At 41.6% G+C, this 25,747-nt stretch overlaps 1 protein-coding gene across 2 annotated transcripts in view; it reads right to left on the reverse strand.

Moving 5' to 3' along the window:
* LOC311064024 (alsin-like) overlaps positions 1-25,747 on the reverse strand; it is a 78,457-nt gene that overhangs the window by 38,671 nt on the left and 14,039 nt on the right. For both annotated transcript variants that reach the window (XR_014602665.1, XM_084083739.1), the window contains exons 5-17: positions 22,932-23,002; positions 20,659-20,725; positions 19,637-19,812; positions 18,834-18,899; positions 17,651-17,734; positions 17,004-17,168; positions 15,730-15,841; positions 12,833-12,910; positions 12,210-12,346; positions 11,286-11,435; positions 9,954-10,068; positions 9,664-9,821; positions 8,220-8,312 (exon numbers count right to left, since the gene is read on the reverse strand). Coding sequence is in view for 1 of the 2 variants with exons in the window: in XM_084083739.1 (XP_083939865.1) it covers positions 8,220-8,312; positions 9,664-9,821; positions 9,954-10,068; positions 11,286-11,435; positions 12,210-12,346; positions 12,833-12,910; positions 15,730-15,841; positions 17,004-17,168; positions 17,651-17,734; positions 18,834-18,899; positions 19,637-19,812; positions 20,659-20,725; positions 22,932-23,002 (1,472 nt within the window). In the remaining variant the exon portion in view is untranslated. The remainder of the gene's footprint in view (positions 1-8,219; positions 8,313-9,663; positions 9,822-9,953; positions 10,069-11,285; positions 11,436-12,209; positions 12,347-12,832; positions 12,911-15,729; positions 15,842-17,003; positions 17,169-17,650; positions 17,735-18,833; positions 18,900-19,636; positions 19,813-20,658; positions 20,726-22,931; positions 23,003-25,747) is intronic.

Consider the following 25,747-nt stretch of genomic DNA (forward strand, 5'->3'; position numbering starts at 1 on the left):
GTCAATGTGTTAATATTGTATATCTAAGAGCACCGAAGTCTGACGTAATTTACACATCCTACCTGGTTCACGGTTTTCCACCCCCGTTCTGAATCCCCATAGACGTCTTTAATATCGCATCAAATAAGAACTGTGTTCCAAAAATAAACAAATGACCCCGGTGTTTCCGCCGAATTAGTTACATTTTCGCCAGAAACAGACTGTATCAAATATGAGTGACTGACTATCATAAACGATACAGAACCTCCTCCCTGACAATATCGCCGAGACAGTTTGTTTATTTATGGACCACAATTCTTATATGAGACGATTCTAAGATGACCCAATGTTATTCTTCATAGAGAAATTACTTTACGAACCAGGGGATGAACGAGTGACGTCAGGACTTCTGTACTCTATCCTGCTGACTGATTGCTGAATTGTTAATATTGTGATGTAGATTCTCTCATTTAGTGTTAAGGGCCGTTCACATCAAGAACTACAACTATAATGATAACTATAACTGTAAATGTATACATTATTTAAATGGTTCTAACTCAAGTAGATGGCAGAGTTCACACAACAACTATAACAGAGGTGAATCGTATCGTTGAAATGTACACAATGTTATGATTCATCAGTGTGATTGCTCACATCATTATTATTATAGTTATCATTAGGCATATAATTATTATTAATAGTTATCATTATTGGTGTGAATGACCCTAGCCTCTGATTCTGTATTATTATATGTATGTAGACTATACATGAAAACATGTATTCTAGGATTACATTATATTACAAAACAGGGGGGGGGGGGGGGCGGAGTAATAACCTGCATTACTTTTCTTTGTATATAGTTGTAAATAAAGGAGTAAAGTAATAATCTACTTTTGATAAACCTATGTTGGATATACAGTATAGTTGTAAGTGATTTTTTTGTTAAAACAAAAAGTCTTTAGTTAAAATGTTAGGTTCTAAAAGTTCTATATGGTGCCAAAACCGTATATATACGGTTTTTGCAATACTTACACGGAGTGCCAAAACCGTATATATACGGTTTTTGAAAAAAAAAAAATATATATAATATATATATAAAAAATTTCAAAAAAAAAAAAAATCAGTTTTTTTTTTTTTTTTACGTTCTAAGCACCAGGAGATATCATTTTCCGAAGATTTTGACTCCAATCCACTTTCTGGTTAACTTATGACTTCAAAAGCCTGTATCTCGGCTCCTAAAAAATGGTTAAAAATCCTGGCACTCAGTGTACTCTGTTTTTAAAAAAAACTGGCACCCAATGTGTTAATAAACAGACAATATATTTTCAGGTTGGTCACCAATTTCATCCAATCAGGAAGGATGACCAATTAATCACCTTCAATTAATATTTTTTTTATAGTATTCCAGTTCACATTTGGTCTGCTCACAGTTTATCCTGTATCCTGTATGAGTTCTCTATGCAGATTGGATGAAATTGGTATCCTGACCTGAACATGTATTTTCTGTTATCAAAGAGCTGGAGAGATGGGGAAACCACTGTTACTGAACAAACATTCTATAGCAATGATTACTATCACAATATAGAGCTTTAACCTTTTAGCAAAATACTTTTGTTTTACAGTTTTGTCAACTTTTGGTTATAATTTGAATAATATTATATTATGTCCCAGCATAGCACGTTATTTAGACATTGACTGAACAGCTTTAGCTTCGTTATATTTTTAATATGTCATTGATTTAACCACATTGAACCCAAGCGTCTCTATTATGGGGGCGAATATCCCGTAAAAATAGCAGACCTACAAGCTCGATCTTAAAGGGAAGAGATTTGGTGCAGAGGGGGGGGAAAAGGAGGTGACCAAAAGTCCTGGAGGACCCCGGTCAACAAAGCATAAAGGGATCAAGTGGTTAAAGTTGTATCTGTTGTAATTCTGTCTTTTACTATTAACACATTGACTGCCAAGGGGTTTTCTAGAAATGGCTCTCCCACTGCCAAGGTTTTTGACCATTCTGACTCATTTTTGAGGGCCCACAGAACATTTTGTACTAGGACTATGATGAATCTCTTCTTTCATCCGAAAGAAAAAGTGAGTTGATACCATGCTCCTCTTTAGCTAGAGGAGTTTGAATACAGCTTGGTATGCACCAAAAAGAGGCCTTTTTCTTCAGAAGCTGAGATATGAGCGTTTTAGTAAATGACACACATTTAGAGGCATAACTTGATTTCAAAAGTGTTTCAAATTTATTTTGCGCCTTCATTGACATCAGTTATGTAAACAATACTTGTTTATATATAAAACAAAAAAACTGCTTTTGATTGTACATTTATTGCTCTGTTTCGCTCCAAAGTGCTCAATTCAAACAACATTTTTCACTATATATTTTTTTTCTTCATTTTTTTTTTCAAATAATAATAAATAATAATAATTCAAAGTTGATGTGCAACATCAATATATTCATCGAGAGCGTCATTTTCCAAACTTTTTGCCCACACAATTCAAAATCTCAATACTACATTCATAGCAGATCTACAAGCTTGCCTTTTTTTCTCTTATGCCATTTATGACATGAATCTCTAGGGAGTACAACAACAAATTGGTGCTATTAGAGCAAAATAAATAAATAAAAGTAAAATATCTGCCTGGCATGAAGCAGTATGAATAGGCAGGTTGAGGTTGGTAGGTTGAACAACATAGTAGCAGCTGCTTCACAAAGTGCTTTCAAAGTCATTTCAAACTAAACGTAACTACATCAAATAATAAATACTAATCATTCAAATCAATAAATTGAGTGCAATCAGTGCAAATAAATAAATAAACAAAAATAAGTGTTTATTTTAGGATGAGTTGTTGGAGGAAATCTGCACTCAAACCAACCTCTATGCCTCACAGCAGCCGTGCAGTGACAAGAAGTATGGCAGATCAAAGAAGTGGAAAGCGATGGATCTAAACGAGCTCAAGCGCTTCCTGGGGCTCTTTCTTCTGACAGGAATCAACCAAAAGCCTGAGCTCGAAATGTACTGGTCCACTGATGAGTACATCGAGGCCGCTGTCTTCCGGAAAGTCATGCCAAGGAACAGGTTCCAGGCCATTTTGAGCAACCTCCACTTCGTGGACAACACCATCCCCCGCCCTGTACCAAAAAAGCCCGAAGACGCAGACACTACCTGCCATCATAACACAACTCTTAGGCAGTTTAGCCGGATGTGGATATAGGCTCTATATGGACAACCTGTACAACTTGGTGGGGGCGGCCATTATGCTCCTGGACAAGAAAAAGACATACATCTGCGGGACCCTTCGTAAGAAGCGAGGACAGCCACCAGCCATCGCAAATGTTACCCCTGCAAAGCTGCCACTGAGGTCCACCATCTCTCGCCACTCCAGGGACGTGATGGTACTGGCATGGCGAGCCAAGAAAACAAAAATCGTCACGATGATCTCCACCTTGCACCCTGATGGCATGCTGCCCGTGTCCAGGAAGGAGAAACATCACAGGAAGACTGAGCTCGAAATGTACTGGTCCACTGATGAGTACCAGCTCAAAGAAGTCCACGGGCTCATCAGACTGCAGAGCAGCAGCGGCGTTCTGAGGACCCGGAGTCCCAGCTGTGAAGGGGATGTCCCGAGGACACCATCCTGTGGAATGCCACACAGGAGGAGGACCCTTGTCCTTCTTGCCCTTGGCACCACCTGTGAATTATAGAAATAGATCATTACCATAAAATACTTTTTTCTTTGACACACACACACACACACACACACACACACACACACACACACACACACACACACACACACACACACACACACACACACACACACACACACACACACACACACACACACACACACACACACACACACACGATAATAATTCTTACCTCCACGACCAGCTCCACCAACCGCTCCACCAACTGCTCCCTCCTCCACCTCCTCCTCACCACTAGCATGCGACCCTGTGTAACATAACATATACTTTTTTTTAGATATTATGTACATCTTTAGCAAAGCATTTATCATCCACAGACCACATGCATATATACACTGAATAAATAAATATGAGAGAATACATTTACCATTACCCTGGTTTTAGCATTTTTTTCATTCCTGTGCTATAATTGACAATTCACTCACCCCTAATACACACACTAATACACACACACACACACAGCTCTTTGAGCTTGTAGATCTGCTATTTTTACACAATAAAAAAGAATCAATAGAGCCTAAACATAATCATCTCATAAGATAGATGCATATATATATATATATATATATATATATATATATATATATATATATATATATATATATATATATATATATATATATATATATATATACACACACACACACACACACACACACACACACACACACACACACACACACACACACACACACACACACACATATATATAGACCTGGTTGCGTATTACTTTCCCACGATCTGGCAACATAGACGACATGCTGTGGCCCGTCTTGAGTGACTGTATGTGGCTGTATGTGAGCAACGAACCACAGGTTGAGAACCGCAGCCACATACAGTCACTCAAGACGGGCCACAGCCTGTCGTCTATGTTGCCAGATCGTGGGAAAGTAATACGCAACCAGGTCTATGAAAACGAGCCCACAAGAAGCGAATAGCCGAGTATAGGCCACATGGGCACTTCAAACATATCTAAAAAAAGGTGAAAATAGTCCATCTACAAGATCACAACCACAATTACCATCATTTCCAAGCAGATTTACAGAAAAACAAGTCCAGTGTGGCTTAGCAGACCTAGCCCTGAAACAGATACAAGCATCATGTGAACCATGGCTTGGCAAACCTGGCAACGCTGGCAACGACGATAGTTTACTTTTCTGCATTGAATCAACTAAACGCACGGTCAGATGAAGTAGTAACGAATACAACTCGATCAAATCAACTTGTAACACATAAAACGATAAAGAAAAGTATGCTTACCACTGGAAAAAGGACTCTTGCCCCGACTGAGAGCCGCCGCCGGTTCCCAAGCCGAGCCCTCGGCTCTTGGATAAACTTTTTGAAAATGCACAGAAAGAGGGCTTCGCGCATGCCTCTTTTGTAGGTTTACGATCTCAGGACACCTGTTATTTTTCCACCGTGGCTTTGATCTGAGGTCACAATAACCTGCGGGTGCACATTACGAGTGCGAGCATTGACGTGCACACCCTCCCTTCCCCCATAGAGCCGGCTGCTGCTATTCAGTGATTACAGGCAGTCAGGGTGCATGGATGCGCGTGCACATTACCAGCGTGGAATGTGATGTGCACACGCTTCCCCAACGAACCTGCCATGCTGCTTTGTTGATTACTGCAGCGCAGCTGAGGGAGAGAGAGAGAGAGAGTGATCGCTCGGATTAAACTTTAGGTTTGGGACCCCTGATCACTGCTTTAGATGATGTTTTGTGTGATCACATGTTCAGATTTTTTTATTTTATTTACAAAACAACAATATTGGCGGCGCGATCAGTCAGTTTATCAAAGGGGTAACATGCTGTGTGTTTGTGTTATGATCTGTCCCTGTGTGTGGGACAGGTTGCTGCTGCGGGTGCACATTACGAGTGCGAGCATTGACGTGCACACCCTCCCTTCCCCCATAGAGCCGGCTGCTGCTATTCAGTGATTACAGGCAGTCAGGGTGCATGGATGCGCGTGCACATTACCAGCGTGGAATGTGATGTGCATGTGATTACTGCAGCGCAGCTGAGGGAGAGAGAGAGAGAGTGATCGCTCGGATTAAACTTTAGGTTTGGGACCCCTGATCACTGCTTTAGATGATGTTTTGTGTGAACACATGTTCAGATTTTTTTTTTTTAACGGTGCCAACCGCTCTATACGTGGCTTTGACTCGGTGTCTGTGTGTCTGTGTGTCCGTCCGTCTGTGTGTCCGTCTGTGTGTCCGTATGAGCCCGGGATGAGCACGGCAAAGAAGCAACACATACAAACACACGCACGCACACACAGACTTGGAGATTGTCTATGCCATCTCTCCTCTCATTTGCCACACGTGCCACCGGTTATCAAAGAGGGGTCCAGGGACCCCCAGGGACGTCCGCCCGTATGAGCACGGGATGAGCACGGGATTTTAAACAGCTATAACTCCAGTTTGCAGCATACCACCAAGTCCAAATTTGGTATGTGGACTTAGACCACCAACACGGGCCGAGCATGAATTGCTCAAGCCCCGCCCCCTCTGTCTTCCCATTGGCTGGCCTTTAAACAGCCATAACTCAAGTTCGCAGCATGCTACGGAGTACACATTTTGGACATGGACTAAAACCACCAATAGGGACAAACTGTAATTACTTAAGCCCCGCCCCCTCTGTCTGCCCATTGGCTGGGCTTTAAACAGCCATTATTCCAGTTTGCAGCATGCTACCAAGTACAAATTTGGTAAGTGGCCTCAGACCACCAATAGGGACGAACTGAAATGAGTGAGGCCCCGCCCCAAAGGCACCGCTTCCTTCACACAGGGTGTGATTTTTTTACTTCTACGTCATTTTCATGTAAGAGATTAACCCACAATGTGCCTGAGGGGTTAATCTAATGTAAACCATTAAAAAGACCTTGGCCCGTAGGACTACGGTCTCGGCGCTTAACAGTTGGATTTAATGGCCCGTAGGACTACAGTCTTGGCGGTTAATGTGTTAATTAAAACATAAATAAAGTTGATTTTGTTCTTTAATTTCTGATTCAGTTGTAGTTGTTTTCTTCAGACCTAGTCGTTGTTTCCTGTGTATCACCATGTGTGTGTGTGTGTGTGTGTGTGTGTGTGTGTGTGTGTGTGTGTGTGTGTGTGTGTGTGTGTGTGTGTGTGTGTGTGTGTGTGTGTGTGTGTGTGACATTGAGCTCACACACACCCTTCCTCTACTGTCTGAATGTGTACATTGTATCATAACTCCTTTATAGTTGCATATGGTTCAGTCTGAATGTGTACATTGTATCATAACTCCTTTATAGTTGCATATGGTTCAGTCTGAATGTGTACATTGTATCATAACTCCTTTATAGTTGCATATGTGCACACACACACACACACACACACACACACACACACACACACACACACACACACACACACACACACACACACACACACACAAAGGCCAGAGTTGCACAGTGACGGTAACACATACATCCATTGCCACATTTTGTGTAACAGTGCGACCATCATGAGGACCCCCTCGAAAAGGAGATGCTGCATCTCAAGTGCTTATCCTATAGTGACATTTTAAAATACACAGCAGCTAGAATGAAGGATGAAGCCAAGCTGTCATCTTCAGATCAAAGTTGTACAGGTCACATGACATTCATTATGTTGCAATGAGCTACTACCGTACAAACCCACGTGGAGATAAAACAAGTGACTGTCAGTGACATGAAGAGAGTGGTGATGGATGAAACAATGCAGGCAAGAGACTTTGTTGTCATCATTAAACTACTGCTAAACTACCATTACAGTAAGGAGGTGGAGTGATCAGTTGGGTGGTGCACGTGTGTGTCTCTGTGTGTCTCTGTGTGTGTGTGTGTGTGTGTGTGTGTGTGTGTGTGTGTGTGTGTGTGTGTGCGCGCGTGTGGACTGACCCCTGCTGTGTGTGTGTGTGTGTGTGTGTGTGTGTGTGTGTGTGTGTGTGTGTGTGTGCGTGCGCGTGCGTGGACTGACCCCTGCTGTGTGTGTGTGTGTGTGTGTGTGTGTGTGTGTGTGTGTGTGTGTGTTGTGACTGGTTGTTAAGCAAAGTAAAGTTTGTTGTTTACCCAGGGTGTTGGACTAAGTGCGGAACTTATTTACAGCCAGACCCTGCATGGAAGCCTTGCTCAAAGGCTATTCGGCGGTGATTCATGATTGATGTGATGAATTGGGGAATCGAACTAGGGACTTTCCGGTATCAAGGCCGCCCCTCTAACCACTAGGCCACCGCTGCCACTGTTAGAGGGTTCCAACAACTTGGGATGCCCAAAATGGAGGCAAAAAGGCTGGCAAAGTATTGGTCTGTCTCTGCTATAATTGGCAGCCGCCACATATGGCGGAGACGCTGTTACTTATACCCATAGAGTACTGAGTGACATGCTTATTGTATCATGAAGACGTATTCCATGATTTCGTGATATAATCTTACTGCACCTTTAATATTTGTGTCCTTGCATACTCTCCTTTGTGTGGAGATAAATAAATGGTTAAAATGTGTGTTTGTGTGCGTGCGTGGACTGACCCGTGCTGTGTGGTCTCGTTGACGTCTGTGGAGGGGGAGGGGGGCCCGTCGGAGATGATGAACCCCTCATCTGGTAACCCTGGAAACAGAAACCTGAAGAAGCACACACACACATGCACGCGCGCACACACATGCACGCGCGCACACACACACACACACACACACACACACACACACACACACACACACACACACACACACACACACACACACACACACACACACACACACACACACACACACACACACACACACACACACACACACACACACACACACGTCAATGGAGGAGAGGTCTACTGTACTGAGCCTATTGTGATTGTAGGAAAGGAAAGGAGGAAAGGAGAGGAGGGTGTACAAACATGGGCATATTGTCATTCTACTACTCTGACACCAAAATGTGGAATGCCCTGACACCATCCCTTAAAGGGATAGTTCACCCCCAAAATAACTTTTTTTCAATTGATTAGTCACCCCATGGAGACTTGAATTCATGGATATTGTTTAGTTTTTGTCTCATTCCTAAGCCAATAATTTGATGACCGGCAGCGGTTCCGGTAGGAGACTCCTACCGGAACCGCTGCCTACCGGTCCGCTGGTCATCAAATCATTGGCTTATAGCGACAAAAACAAAAACATCCATGAATGCAAGTCTCCATGGTGTGGCTAATGGTTAGAAAGTGAACTATCCATTTAGAACACAGGCATGCAAACAGCCCCGAGGTGAAAAAGGTGACAACATGTTGTTTTCTTTCGGGTCAGGTGTCACACAATTGCCCTTTTTGGGTTCAAAAAGGTGACTGTAGCTGAAAAGTGACACTTTTGCATGTCTGAGATAACTGGCTTATTTCAAAACAGGCCTGAAAACAGGCCTGAAAAACCAAGGGAAGGTAAACACATGTTTCCCATAGAAAGGAGGTGTCATTCACTGCAGAATATTTTTGCGTTTTTCCCCTTTTACATATAGTTTTGTAATTGTTGTTTGTATGTATTATTGTGTTATTTGTATGCTATGTTGATAAATGGTAAATGGTAAATGGTGCATTTATATAGGGCTTTTATCCAAAGCGCTTTACATAGATTGTGCATTACATTCACCCATTCACACACACATTCATACAGCGATGGAGGAGGAAACCATGCAAGACACCAACCTGCTCATCGGGAGCAATTAGGGGTTCAGCGTCTTGCTCAAGGACACTTCCACACTAACTCTGGGGGAGCCCCCCAACCCGGGATCCAACTGGGAACCTTGCGGTTTCCAGTTCACTCTATCCGGCCACTCTACCCCTGAGCCACTGCCGCCCCCATGAATTGAATACAAAGGACCCCAATGGAAACAAGTCCCAGAACTTTTTTTTTGTAGCCTAAATGTCTGACTGTACCTCGTGCTGTTTACATTTCTGACTAATAATAAAGTATCCAACCAATCAATCAAAAGTACCTGACGACATTGAAGAGGCGTGTCATGTAGGATTGGAACTCCTGCACAGCCTGTGGGAGGAGCCTGCGGTTGGAGCCGACGCCCACATAGGTCATCCTGTATGATGTCACTAACGTCTCCACCAACCAGCCGAGAGGATGGAGAGGAGTCTCACATGCCTACACACACACAAAAATTAAATTAAAAAACATAGAACTTAGAATAGAAAGCAATACTTATTTGCACATAATGCTGTTTTACTATTGTTGGAAAAAAATATATATATAAAAATAAATTGCACACAGACATACCTTGGCCAGGTATCTTGGTATAGTGTCATAGTTTGCAGCAGTCACTGCTTCTTCATGTTGAGGAATAAACTCCAACTGCTCCAGAACCCTGATCTGAGATCTGCTCAGCTGTGGACTACACGCACTCACGCACGCACGCACGCACGCACGCACGCACACACACACACACACACACACACACACACACACACACACACACACACACACACACACACACACACACACACACACACACACACACACACACACACACACACACACACACAGCATAAGTAACATCATATCACTCGGTACTCCGTGGGTAACAGCGTCTCTGCCATATAAAAAGTAAAGTATTAAGAAGAGCTTGTGTGTGTGTGTGTGTGTGTGTGTGTGTGTGTGTGTGTGTGTGTGTGTGTGTGTGTGTGTGTGTGTGTGTGTGTGTGTGTGTGTGTGTGCGCACGCGCGCGTGCGTGTGTGCGTGCGTGCGTGTGGAGATCTTTGCATTTTCTCCATAGTTAGTAAAACATTACCAAACATTTCTAAATAATTTTATAAATGTTTGATAAACATCATTGGTCATTTGAATTTCATTCATAAAACAATATTTTCCTCATTGGAGTATTGTTGTCTAGACCTTTCAAATCAAGGACAGTTTATTTTGATACTGTACTTAAATAAATCTATGGTATGGTATGCGTTGCATGTATACAGACTCTACATAAGTAGGCATGACAGAATAGTGGATTTGATATCAAAAGATATCACTTCTATTTTCAGGTCCTCTATCATGCTGTATAAGCATTCTACTGTCAAGCCAAGCATGTTTAACCTGTGTAACGATGATTCTGTGTTCTCTAACATTTCAGCTAACACCCCTGATGTCATTGTTGTTAATGAAAACCATAGGGAGATTTTAGCACTCCTAACCAAAGTGCTAAAATATCATAAGCTAGAGCAGACCATCTCTCAGCTAGGCTACAGATGTAAACTTTTGTTTTTTATCTTTGGTAGTCTAGGACACCAAAGATAAAGTTGGTTGTGAGGGGCCTGCAAATGGCCGGCCTCTCCAAAAGGAGGGCTAAACAATTAGCAAGGTACTGCTCAGTATCAGCTATTATAGGAAGCCGCTCAATTTGGAGGAGGCGTTGTTTCCTTTACCCATGATTGTTGTCCGCTGTGTTCGACAAATATGCCATCTTTTGTTTTGTATGTAACAATGCTCTGCTTTACAAGCACTTTGTAACTGGCTGTTTTCCCTTTATCTGACTGCACTGGCAGTGTTCATGTCCTTTGTACATGTTGTACTTCTGTTTATGTGGACATAAATAAATATTTCAAATGTGTGTGTACCTCTCTCTGCGTGCGGTAGTGATGGTCACAGCGATGTTGGACCAGGCAGTGTTCAGGTCTCCAGTGGGTCCACAGCCCAGACGTCTCCAGCACTCCTCAAACACACACTGCCACTTCTGATCTGCACGCACCGCACTGCCACCCACCTCTCTACGCACACGCACATGAGCACGCGCACACACACACACGCACACGCGCTCACACACACACACACACACACACACACACACACACACACACACGCACACACACACGCACACACACACACACACACACACACACACACACACACACACACACACACACGCACTTGTTTTAATAGTTTCTTTATGAGTACACGGTCTAGAAAGATAATTGTACAGTCAAAGAAACTAGCCTTAGACACTAAATACTAAAATAACACTAGCTAACACAAGCAGAAAACAATGAATGTACCAGTTTTGGTACACACATTATGACTTGAGTTGTGTTGTTGTAGTGGTGATGATCATGCACCAAAGCTAACTCAAATCTTTGCTTCTGGGGGGTTCCTGGAACTAAATATTTTACCAATGTTCGCTTTAGAAAATATATATTCCAGGATTTGCAAAAATGTTCAAGATTTTTCAAAAATAGCAGATCTACGAGATCTGTTATGAGCTTGTATATCTGCTATTTTTGAATAGCTATAGAAATCTTAAAATGACACAAAGGATGCTTTCCCGGTCTTAAAGGGTTAACACAAGACACACATAACCACTTTCACCTTCAGTTGAGCTTGTAGGTCAGCTATTTTTGCTACTGTGACACTGTAGTATGATGAAGGACATTAATCCCCCCCCCCCCAAGAAAGACAAACAAAAGGAATAAAATAAACATAAAAAGTTGAAATATGGAGATATAAGGTTTCTGCCCGACAGCAACAACATAAACGTGTATACTCACTTCAGGAGGTTCCTGGGTTTCTTGTCCACGTCGTGGAGGTTGATTTTGGTGAAGGTTCCCGTGACCTTTAACCCAGTAGACCACTCCCCACTGAACACCCCGTCTACACTGTCTGCATTGGGGAGAGACAGCACCCCCTGGTGGGAGACATGGGAGGTGAAACACAAGCACTTAGTAATGGACGGATTGATGATTATTTGTCAATAAGAGTGTAAATGTAACTCAAAGAGTGTACAAATGACAAACTCTAAGTCAGGGGTCTTCAACAGGGGGTCCGGGACCCCTAGGGGGTCCTCAGAGCAACTACAGGGGGTCCGCCAAATCTTTGTGTGACATTTCTGTCTTTTACCGTAACCACTTGAACCCTAGCATCCCCTTTTTCTGAGGAGAACTTTAGCCAAAAATAGCCGATCATCGGCTATTTTTTGGCAAAGAGGCTATAGGTGTAGAGGAAAAAAAGAGCAGACTAAGTAAAACAAATCTGAAACACAATTTTATACAACATAGAGTAGGGGGTCCCTGCTTCATCTCTCTCTCTCAGCTAGGTTGTCCTTGGCCTGAAAAGGTTGAAGACCCCTGCTCTAAGTTATGAATGGATGAATAAGAATGAATATGTCGGCTACCTTTCCACTGATGGTCCAATCATCAGAGAACTCTCCCTGGAAAACCGTGTCGTCATCACAGACTAGAAGACCTGCACCCTGGAAACATACACGCAACACACACACACACACACACACACACACACACACACACACACACACACACACACACACACACACACACACACACACACACACACACACGCGCGCACACGCACACACACAGTTGGTGGGTTAACACATAGCATATACTGTTAAATACATACTGTATTAATAACCAACACTAGACATGAACACATCAATACAATATATAAATAAAGGCGGCCTGAACGTCCAGGCCTATATTGAGTTATATTGCTGATCAGGGCAATGGTCAACGAGTTATGGCCATTTGAAGTGTTAGGCACTGCTGTAACACTGCTGTAGAGCCCCATACGTGTGAAAATGAACTATTAATTAATTCTCATGGCAGACCCCTGACCAGTGTCGGTGCCAAGTTTGGTGCGGAGCGGAGCAAGGGTGCAACCCACCCATTAGGCAATGTTAATATAGGCTATGTAAGACATATTGTATTAATAAACATGAACACATCATTACAATATACAGATATATATATATTAGATAAAGATATATTATGTTTATCAGATATGGGATCTTTGATGCAGTAATGCACAAGGTCTATGAAAGGTCCTGACTGTCTGCACAGAATGGAGGTTTGACTGCTAGTAATAAAACAATAAAAACAAGACAAATAAATGAAATACTGTATAGTATGTCTCCTCTGCTGGACTGTGTGTTCATTCACTTTCTAAAACAAACAGTTCCAGTCCTGTATTCTGAACAGCTGAGTCCCGTGGTTCAATACTGGATAAAAACACATCTAGTTCACTATTCTGTTGTTCATATAGATAGAATACTTTATTGGCAACAGTGAAAAGCACAGAATCACCAATAAAAACATATTAATCACAAAAAAAAGCTGAACATTGTTTCCATTGCGGTCCATTATAAAACAAACAACATCCAACAAAAACTATACAAACTATACAAACACCACACAAAAACAAAATAATATATACTAATATAAACAATGAAAAACACTACACATAGGACACGCAACTTAACAGAGGCACACCAAAGGAGTGAGATATCTGCATCCAAGGGTCAGTCCAGCCGGGGGATAAGTTAATCTAAATCCAATTAGTGTCGAAGTCATTAATTTAAGATCGATTTTAAACTTTGGAAGGTAATTCAGGGATATGGCAAGGTAAGAAGAAGAGCTCCTTTTCGTCCTGTGTATGTGCAAGGTTTTTACATCACTTTAAAAAAAAGAGATACCCCAAAGTGTACCGCTTGTTTTTGCTCCAGTACCTTTCCATTCATTTGCACAGCAACTGCCTGGTTTGTGCTGATAGTTTTGGGGACTACTGTCTTGTAAAAATAATCCATTCAGTGAAATTATTATTAGAGTAAAATGAAATAACCCGCATATGGAGATGCCTGAAGGTCTATGACGAAACAGTGATTGCCTTAACCCATTAAGACCGGGAACGCATCTGTGTCATTTTAAAATTTCTTTGGCTATCAAAAACAGCAGATCTACAAGCTCATAGTGTGGCACCGAGTGCCGCAGTATGAGCTTGTAAATCTGCTATTTTTTGAAGAATCGTGGAAAATTTGTGCAAATCTTTGAATATAAATATATATTTTTAAAAGCGAACATTTTTACTCAAATCTTTGCTTCTATGGGGGTCTCTGGAACAACATATTTTGAGATGGGGGTCCGCGGCCAAATTCATATCATTTTGGGTGGTCCTTGACCAGTTGTAGTTTGAGAACCACTGATATTATAGCAACATGAAAGTTCTTTAAAAAAATCACACCCTGTGTGAAGGAAGCGGTGCCTTTGGGGCGGGGCTTCACTCATTTCAGTTCGTCCCTATTGGTGGTCTGAGGCCACTTACCAAATTTGTACTTGGTAGCATGCTGCAAACTGGAATAATGGCTGTTTAAAGCCCAGCCAATGGGCAGACAGAGGGGGCGGGGCTTAAGTAATTACAGTTTGTCCCTATTGGTGGTTTTAGTCCATGTCCAAAATTTGTACTCCGTAGCATGCTGCGAACTTGAGTTATGGCTGTTTAAAGGCCAGCCAATGGGAAGACAGAGGGGGCGGGGCTTGAGCAATTCATGCTCGGCCCGTATTGGTGGTCTAAGTCCACATACCAAATTTGGACTTGGTGGCATGCTGCAAACTGGAGTTATAGCTGTTTAAAATCCCGTGCTCATCCCGTGCTCATACGGGCGGACGTCCCTGGGGGTCCCTGGACCCCTCTTTGATAACCGGTGGCACGTGTGGCAAATGAGAGGAGAGATGGCATAGGCAATCTCCAAGTCTGTGTGTGTGTGTGTGTGCGTGTGTTTGTATGTGTTGCTTCTTTGCCGTGCTCATCCCGGGCTCATACGGACACACAGACGGACACACAGACGGACGGACACACAGACACACAGACACCGAGTCAAAGCCACGTATAGAGCGGTTGGCACCGCTAAAAACTGTTAGGATTTAGAAGACATTTGTAGAATCCCCAGAAGCAAAGATTTAAGTTAAAAAATAGTACTCGGTGCCGCGCTATGAGCTTGTATATCTGCTATCTTTTGAATAGCCAAATAAATCTTAACATGACACAGATGCGTTCCCGGTCTTAAAGGGTTAATAGAATGATCAGGTGTGCATGTGCATACAGTAAGACCTTGTTTTTCCATTGAAATCACTATTAAAACAGTTTTACTTGGGATATATCTATGATTTTCATGCTGCAGAGGGTGAGAAGACTATAGTGTTCCTATACGCCTCGTAGCCGGTGTAAAATCCAGGGTAAAGCAGGGCCTCGTGTGGCTTATATTGCTTTAGCACTTACTGTCATCTTGTTGTCTCTGAACGTTCCTTCGAAGTAGAGTCCAAACTGAGTGAGAACCACACCACAGCCCTGTCGCTGGTCATCACACCATACACCCATGTACCTCTCACCCCTACAAATACACACATAACACACACACACTGAGAGAAATACACACAACACAATAACACACAGCACTGCACTGACGGTGGTCATCGCACCATTAGTCTCACGTAGCCAGACAACTGTTACACAATCTCTGAATGATATTTCACATCAAACTATTAATTTGTCGGTGCTTTAACAGGTTGGACAGCTTTTATTCACGATGAAAAATCACCCTTGTTTAAAAAAATGTATCATGTCGCATAATTTGCGTTTGTATGTACTCATGACACAAATAGCTATTTAAATCACATGAAAACAACATTCCCATTGTGTAAAGACCTTTAGTCATTATAATGCTTTATAATGTGATATGATTATTGTTATAAAGTACCATGAATATTTATGTGCGACGGCATATATATTATATCTATAATTGTACATAAGCTGATGCAATATAAGTATGTTTTTAATGCATTATAGACATGGGCTTCGTAGCGTGTTTTATGTATAGAGGTTCGAGGGGACACATGCGCAAATCGGTGTTGTTAGGCAACAGTTTATGGTGTGTCCGACATCAGTGCATGTTACATTAGATACGCCCCATTCCATAGGCGTAAAGTAACTACTGTAAGTACACACTCAAGTACTGTACTTGAGTATTTCCAATGTTCAATAATTGTACTTCTACTCCACTACATCTCAGAGGCAAATATTGAACTTTTTACTCTTACACTTACTCTTTACACTTATTTGAAACATGTAGTTACTAGTTAATTAACTAAAATAACTAGTAACTAGTAACTAAAACGTACATTAACCAGCCCTTTCTATACTTTGGCTATTTGAAGAGATGTTGTAGATCTGCTATTTTCACGAGATGTTTATACATGTGAAATGGGACATTCTGCATAGAGTACTTGAGAGTTTCTCTACATTGCGGTATCGATACTGTTACTTAAATAAACATTTGTAGTACTTCTTTCACCACTGCATGTCAGATTAATTAAAAACACATCTGTTTGTGTCTGCCATTAGTGCATGGTGTCCGTCCACCCATTAGGCAATTTTAAAATAGGTTTATAGGTAGGTGTATTGAACCTAAAGATTTAGAAGTTTGCCTATAATGATTATATGCCCAAATATGGACATAAATATTACTGTGTGTAATTTCACGTTTGATGACATACTTTGTGATGTCATCATAAACTCCATATCCGGTCTTCCGGTCATGGACCCACTGGCCAATGAAAACGCAGGAGGATGTCTTGGCCAGCCTACCGGAGCTCAGCATGCCGTAACCATGGCGATGACCCTCGTTGAAGCAGCCCTCGTAAACCTCTCCGTTGGCATACCTGGAATTGAAAAGCGCGCGCGCGCACACACACACACACACACACACACACACACACACACACACACACACACACACACACACACACACACACACACACACACACACACACACACACACACACACACACACACACGTTGATTTTATTTGCGTTGAAAAATCAACCTTGTTTACAGATGGTAAACATATCTTGTTGCCTTTTACTTAAGTAATAGTATCAATATTGCAATGTAGAAATACTCTTGTTACAAGTAAAAGTCAGGAATTCAAAATGTACTTGAGTATAGGTACAAAAGTATTGGCATCAAAATGTACTTAAAGTACCAAAATTAGAAAGTACTCCTTATGCAGAATGTCCCACTTCAAGTTTTTAAATGTATACAATGATTTGAAAATATTTGTCTCTGAGATGTAATAGAGTAGAAGTAAAAGTACTGAAACATTTTAATACTTTAATAATTAAAGCAGGAAGTGCATACTGACCTGTATCTTCCATAACCATGGATCTTTCCTTCTTTCCAGTGACCAACATAGTGCTCTGTCTGACCCAGAGAACCCTCTCCATAGCTGTAGAGAAACACACCGTTAAACTACATGGCCCACAATCCAACACTCCCCATAGCTGTAGGACAAACACACTCTTAACTACATTATTACCCAGAGTTGCACAGTGTTAATTACATTACCAAGCATTCTATGATAGAAACAGTGTTAACTGCATTACCCAGCATTATATAGGAGAGTAACAGTGTTACAGTAACTGCATTACCCAGCATTCTATAGGAAAGTTAACTACATTTCCCAGGAGTCATAGCTGCAGGGTGTGAGTTGAGTTGTTTTTTGCTTAGTTGAACAATAATGAAATACAGAGTGAAATAAACAGTGCAACTGTAAGGCATATAATTAAAAAAACATCAGACACATGATGTGTTTTAATCTCTGCATGTTCTGTTCCCATTTCTTCTAATTAGCTACTCTATGAATTAGTTAGCTGGTATGTTGATCAGTAATAGGCTCTATGCACAGCAGCCCTATTATCACTTCCTTCCCAGGTGTTACCAATGATACTAATGAAGGCTCTGTTCCATTTAGTCTAGCACAGTGGTTTCCACGACCCCCATAACTCTGACCCTGCGTTTTAACAGCGGGCAATACTGGGCGATTCTCGGGCGATATTGCCCAAAATATAAAGAAAGTCTATGAGAGCCGGCGATCGGGCGAAGCCGGGCGATATCGTCCAAAAGATGGATTTTCTTTATCTTTTTGGGCGATATCGCCCGGCATCGCCCAGAGTTGCCCGCTGTTAAAACGCACCGTCAGAGTGTACAAATGGAACCAAATGGACCCGTTAAACACCCGTAAGGGGCCATTTGGAAGCCCATGAGGGTCCCTGGACCCCAAATGTAGACCCACTGGTGTAACAGAGTGTTTCCAGTGAGCCAACATGCACAATATCAGCACCCTGACTCTGTTTGACCAGAATGGAACAGAGCCTTCATTAGTATCATTGGTAACACCTGTGAATGTCTTCATAATATGGCTGCTGTGAATAGAGCCTATGGTTGGTTGTTATGAGTTTAGTCAGGTGATTAGTTGGCCGGTTAATTAGCTAGTTAATCAGTTGATGTATGGATTAGGTTCATTAGTATGAGTTCATCAGACTGACCCGTCCTCCAGTCCATTCTTAAAGTGTCCATTGTAGCTTCGCCCATCTGGCCACTTCATGGTTCCTCTGGAAACACAAAAAAACATTAACCACTTAAACCCACAGTCCCTCAGGGCTCTGTACCAGTGTCTTTTCTGTTTTCTCTTTTTCTGTTATTGTGGTGAAAGCTTTCGCAGGAAAATAGCCGATCGTCCGGATGCTGGGGTTTAAGTGGTTAAAGGTAAAGGAGCACTTCACCCATTTTCAACCTTATCGTCATATAACTGGTCCTCACTAACGCTCATTATGAGATGGCACATGTTGTGAGGGTGGGGGCCGCATGTGGGCCATGGGCCACTAGTTGCCCGTGTATGATCTAATTCTACTATACTTGTGGGAACATTTTGTCCTCACAAGTATAGTAATACAACTAGGGCTGTCACGATTATGACATTTTGCTGGACGATTAATTGTCACTCAAATAATTGCGATTAACAATTTAATTGTGTTTCTGTCATTGAACATTGGAACATTATGAATACAAATTACATTTATGTTTTGCCTCATAGGCTTTGTAAACAAAAGTTACACAGTGCAGATATGACAAATAACCTACATATGTATAAATAAATAAAAAGATTAATAGTGGAAATAGCCGCTCTACAAGCTCAAAGTCGCCGACACCTTTTGAGCTTATCTCAAACAATTCTCAAATAATTGCGATTTGGCGATTATGTAATAATTGTGACAGGCCTATATACAACAAAATACAATACACACACACACACACACACACACACACACACACACGCGCGCGCGCTTACCTGCCGTGCATCTTGCCAGACATCCATCCTCCAGTGTAAGCAGCGTCCTTCAGCTTCCCGTCTCCTCTGAAGGTGTAGGAGGCAGAGCGACACGCCGCCGCCACGCCCGACGACCCTTGACCTATGACCCCCAAGGCCTGCTCTAACGCCTGGCTCAGAGCATGCAACCACTTGTTCTACACACACACACACACACACACACACAGGCACGCACACACACACACACACACACACACACACACACACACACACACACACACACACACACACACACACACACACACACACACACACACACACACACACACACACACACACACACAGGCACGCACACACACACACACACACACACACACACACACACACACACAGAGTTGTTATGAAGTAGTGTTGTTGTCATTGGTCAAGTATATCAAGATGGCTCCGTGCGTCTCTTCCACACAGAGCAAGCTTCAACAGGGGGTGCGGGACCCCTAGGGGGTCCTCAGAATTACTAGAGGGGGTTGCCAAATCTTCGTGTGAAAGGATTTTTTTTTTTTTTACATTAGCCACTTGAACCCTAGCAACCTAGGAACATTGGTCATCTACAAGCTCACGCTCACAAAGTAAGTTTGTCAATCTGCTATTTTCGGTGAAGAGGTTTGGTTTAGAGCAGTGGTTCTCAACCAGTGGTCCGGGGACCACCAGTGGTCCTTGAGGGCGTTCCAGGGGGTCCCCAGACAAATGAATAGGAACCAAAGTGAACCTTGTGTGTCTGTAACTCTGAGAGTGTAAAAATGGAACCAAATGGACCCTGACGGGTCCATTTGGTTCCATTTCTACACTCTCAGAGTTAAATGAACACTGATGATGATACTACTGTGTAGATTGGGACCCCCAAGAAATCAAAATGGTTGAGTCCCCGGCATATCTTTTCAAATGGGCGTCCCTGGCCTAATATGTGTCAATTTGGGGGTCCTTGACGCACAAAAAGGTTGAAAACCACTGGTTTAGAGGGAGGGAAAAAGCACGTGTGTGTGTACCTTCTCCTGTGGTGTAGAGGCCACCAGTGTAAACGTCTCCTCAGGAAGCGTCACTTTCAGAGCGTTCCTGCAGGGAAAACACAGTCACGACATTTATAGGGATTTGAATAGCAGCCACTTATCAGCCACTACGGTAGTGAGGTGGTGTTTACCTGCAGAAACAACACTGCCCTCTCGCTGCGTTTTGGTGTTTTCACCGTTTTGGTAGACAGGGACGTTTTTGGCCAACCAAAATTAATTGAAAACACCAAAAATACAACGAGAGAGGGCAGTGTGTTTCTGCAGGTAAACACCACCACACTACTCCAGTGGCTGATGCAGGTATAGAGGGAAATGATGGGTATATAAATGTATACATTGTTTTGTTATGTGAACACCGGGCAAAGTTACATACTATGCCTTTAACCCATTAAAGGGATAGTTCACCCCCAACAATACTTTTTTCCCTATCGATTAGTCACCCCATGGAGACTTGAATTCATGGATATTTTTAACAGGTGGTCGAAGAGCGCCTCAGTCTATAAACAGTCAGACCTAATTGTCATCATTCGACACCTATTCGACACCTATTCATCATTGGGTGTCCTGGCTGTCCTTCGCTCCTTTAAAGCCAATGGGGACACTTCCCCGTTTTGCCTGTCCTTTAAGCCAATGGGGAGACGGCCCGTCCTCCGCAGTAACCGCAAGTTGCGCTGCTGCCTCGGGCAACAGACTTAGCCTAAATGCTAGCGTGCTTCATTAGACCTAGTTTGGCTATTAAGTTATTATTTGGCCATGTTCACACTGACTTCAATCTTCGCTATTGTTGGGAAGACCCGTGTGGTGTCTAAAAATGTTACCACCACTTATATAAAATTATTAGCGTTTAGCGTCGCATATTCAATGTTACCAGGTTTGTCGAGAAAACACACACACACACACACACACACACACACACACACACACACACACACACACACACACACACACACACACACACACACACACACACACACACACACACACACACACACACACACACACACACAGCACGGTATAATATGACTTGTCATTTCTTTCTTGTTTTGTTTTTGTCGCTAATCCAATAATTTGATGACCGGCAGACACAGAGAGACTCCGTTGTGTCTCCTACCGGAACCGCTGCCTACCGGTCCACTGGTCATAAAAGTATTGTCTTAGGAATGCGACAAAAACAAACAAATATCCATGAATTCAAGTCTCCATGGGTTGACTAATCGATAGAAAAAAAATATTGTTTTGGGTGAACTATCCCTTTAAGACCTGAGGCCGATTCTACAAATGCCTTCTAAATCCAAACAGTTTTCTGATAAACCTGTGTTTCTATATATTGTTGCAGTCGGGCAGAAACCTCTTATATCCATATTTTAATAACGCCCTACTTGATCATACTACAGCGTCACACAAAAGCATCAACAGTAGCAGATCTACAAGCTCGAAACGCGGTGCGAAGCGAGCTTGTAGATCTGCTACTGTTGATGCTTTTGAATGTGAATCCTGAAAAGTAACAATTTTGGACATATGAGGTTTACACCCGACAGAGACCATATAGAGCTATAGATGCTTTCCCGGTTTTAATGGGTTAACTCATTCAGTGCCAATGAAATAAAATAAATGATTTCAAACTGTGCCAGCCAAAAATACATAGTAAAAAAAAAGTGCTCAGGAGCCGAGATACAGCATTTTTCAGTAATAAGTTAAACAAGAAGTGAATGGAGCGGCAAATCTTCCAATGATGACATCTTGGGTTCTGAACGTTTTTCTCCAAAAGCGACGCGACGTGTTGTGAGCTTGTAGATCTGCTATTTTTAAACATTTTGCCAGCCAAAAATACATAGTAAAAAAAAGTGCTCAGGAGCTGAGATACAGCCTTTTTCAGTAACAAGTTAAACAAGAAGTGAATGGAGCAGCAAATCTTCAAATGATGATATCTTGGTTCTGAACGTTTTTTTTCTTCACAAAAACACGTCAAACGTCATTGGCACGTTGCGCCATTACGGTAAAACACGTGAAACACGTCAATGGCACTCAATGACTTAATTACATCAACACGTCAACATGTCTGCTCTTCAGACAGACAGGGGCTCTGAGTCACTCTGTTACACATGCAGCCCGATGACACACAGCTCTCAGCCAATCAGACTGACTCTGTGTGGTGTTGTGTTTTATTCTTCAGCCAATCAGACAGACTCTGTGTGGTGTGGTGTTTTATTCTTGTGTGGCGTGATATGTAGCGTTTGTGTTTATGAACTCACAGTGCAGTGTCATCCTCAGTGACAGGTTTCACCCACAGAGTGGTCAGAGAATAGATGTGATGAGAAGAATACTGAGGAGAGAGAGAGAGAGAGAGAGAGAGAGAGAGAGAGAGAGAGAGAGAGAGAGAGAGAGAGAGAGAGAGAGAGAGAGAGAGAGAGAGTTACGCACACAGTATGATTCAGTCTTATCACACACACACACTCAGAAGAGTCTCTGTTTACTGTTATATCATGCGATAATTAGGAGATGATTCATGAGATAAGCAGTAGGTGAGACTATTTTGCCGGTCAGGTGAGACGCATATTATTAGACATGAATTAATATTTGACGTATAATGTTCTGTACTGCCTGTTTGCCCACTGTTGAAGTCCACTGGTTGTGCAGAGAAACGCTTCTTTCAATCAGGCTGTCTGGAAAAAGTAGCCATGAACGGCATGAAGTTACAGAGACATGCTTGAATTGGGTCGGTACTCACCGTTACAGTACCAATTATGTTGTATTTTGCCAACCTGAGCACCCCAGTTATTACTTATAATGTGGGGGAGCTGTGCACACCGCCTGTGCACGATAGTCACAGCACTTTGGTTTCCCAGTTACCTTGGCGACTGAAAATAAACCCCTAAAATGATAGACATTATTTAGACCAAAGTTTCACCCGAGTTTCAAAGTTGGATACAGTTAACTGCTACATATGAGGACATTATAAGCTTTGCATAATGCAAAATGCAAAACGTTAATGAATGGAGCAGCAAATTGCGCAGATTCAAACTCATTCATGAAGGTGAGTATTTTAATGATGAAATTATATTTTTAAGATATTAATTTAAAGTGTGGTTATAGAATGTGTCCACAAACATACAAAACAATAAGTTTGTCATCTGAATGTAGTCTTAGGCATACAATTAAAATGTAGGCCTACGTGCATTTGTAAACGTGTCTTTGGGAACCTGGGAAGGTTTAAAAACCCACGTGGCTTCTACTTATAATAGTCGTAAATATAATACAGTTAATATATAATATAATATGTTAATTGTGCAACATTGATAGAGTCATATGATTTAAATGCTCTCGCATTCGGCAAAAGTGTTTACATCCCCCATTTGTGCATGTAATTTTTTGAGAAAGCCGTCACACTTTGTTTCCCCTTTTTTGTCATGTGTTCATGTGTCATTCAGGGATTTTTACGCATACTATTAGAAAGACAGTAGCACCAAAAAGTGATATAGTATAGCATTATAGCTGTTGACATGAAAAAGTTTGAGAACCACTGGCTTGTGAAACTCAATACAACGCATCACTGTGTGACAATATTAACTGCATAACACATCCTCCAGTCTAATATTAACTGTATAACACATCCTCAGTCTAATATCAACTGTATAACACATCATACAGTCTAATATTAACAGTATAACACATCCTCAGTCTAATATTAACGGTATAACACATCCTCAGTCTAATATTAACTGTATAACACATCCTCAGTCTAATATTAACGGTATAACACATCCTCAGTCTAATATTAACTGTATAACATATCCTCAGTCTAATATCAACTGTATTACACATCCCCAGTCTAATATTAACTGTATAACACACCCTCAGTCTAATATTAACTGTATAACACACCCTCAGTCTAATATTAACTGTATAACACATCCTCAGTCTAATATTAACTGTATAACACATCCTCAGTCTAATATTAACTGTATAACACACCCTCAGTCTAATATTAACGGTATAACACATCCTCAGTCTAATATTAACAGTATAACATATCCTCAGTCTAATATTAACTGTATTACACATCCCCAGTCTAATATTAACTGTATAACACACCCTCAGTCTAATATTAACTGTTGGGCGGCCGGGCCAGCGAGGGTGCGCTTATATTGGGGTACCAAAATTTTGGGAGTAAAATTTCCACATTTTTTTTTTTTTTTTTATGTATTAACACATTAGCTGCCAAAGACGTATATATACGTCTTTTAATTATCAGCTGTTGTCCGCCAAAGACGTATATATACGTCTTTGGAAAAAAGGGGAAAAAAACATGTGCTAGTCACAGCACTTTGGTTTCCCAGTTACCTTGGCGACTGAAAATAAACCCCTAAAATGATAGACATTATTTAGACCAAAGTTTCACCCGAGTTTCAAAGTTGGATACAGTTAACTGCTACATATGAGGACATTATAAGCTTTGCATAATGCAAAATGCAAAACGTTAATGAATGGAGCAGCAAATTGCGCAGATTCAAACTCATTCATGAAGGTGAGTATTTTAATGATGAAATTATATTTTTAAGATATTAATTTAAAGTGTGGTTATAGAATGTGTCCACAAACATACAAAACAATAAGTTTGTCATCTGAATGTAGTCTTAGGCATACAATTAAAATGTAGGCCTACGTGCATTTGTAAACGTGTCTTTGGGAACCTGGGAAGGTTTAAAAACCCACGTGGCTTCTACTTATAATAGTTTTTTTTTTTTTTTTGCATTTTTTTATAATTTCAACCCTTGTCGAATTATGAACAGATTAGGAGCTAAAAATGTTCGAAGATTTGCTGCTCCATTCACTTCAATGTTAAAATTCAAACGGACAAACAATTCACTTTGTTTTTTGGTTTAAAACTACTGCTTTTGAGCTATATTGAAACATCAACCAAACATGTCAACGAGGTCAAAATGACCTCGTTGACATTTGTGAAACCACACCTGAATCTCATCTGTGATTAGAAACCATCTGGGGATCAGTCATACTGGAGGAAAAAAATCTGTGGCTACGCGAACAGGTACCAAAAACATGGCAAAAC

Source organism: Gymnoscopelus microlampas (genome assembly GCF_963454915.1).
Source record: "Gymnoscopelus microlampas genome assembly, chromosome: 17".
Lineage (NCBI taxonomy): Eukaryota > Metazoa > Chordata > Actinopteri > Myctophiformes > Myctophidae > Gymnoscopelus > Gymnoscopelus microlampas.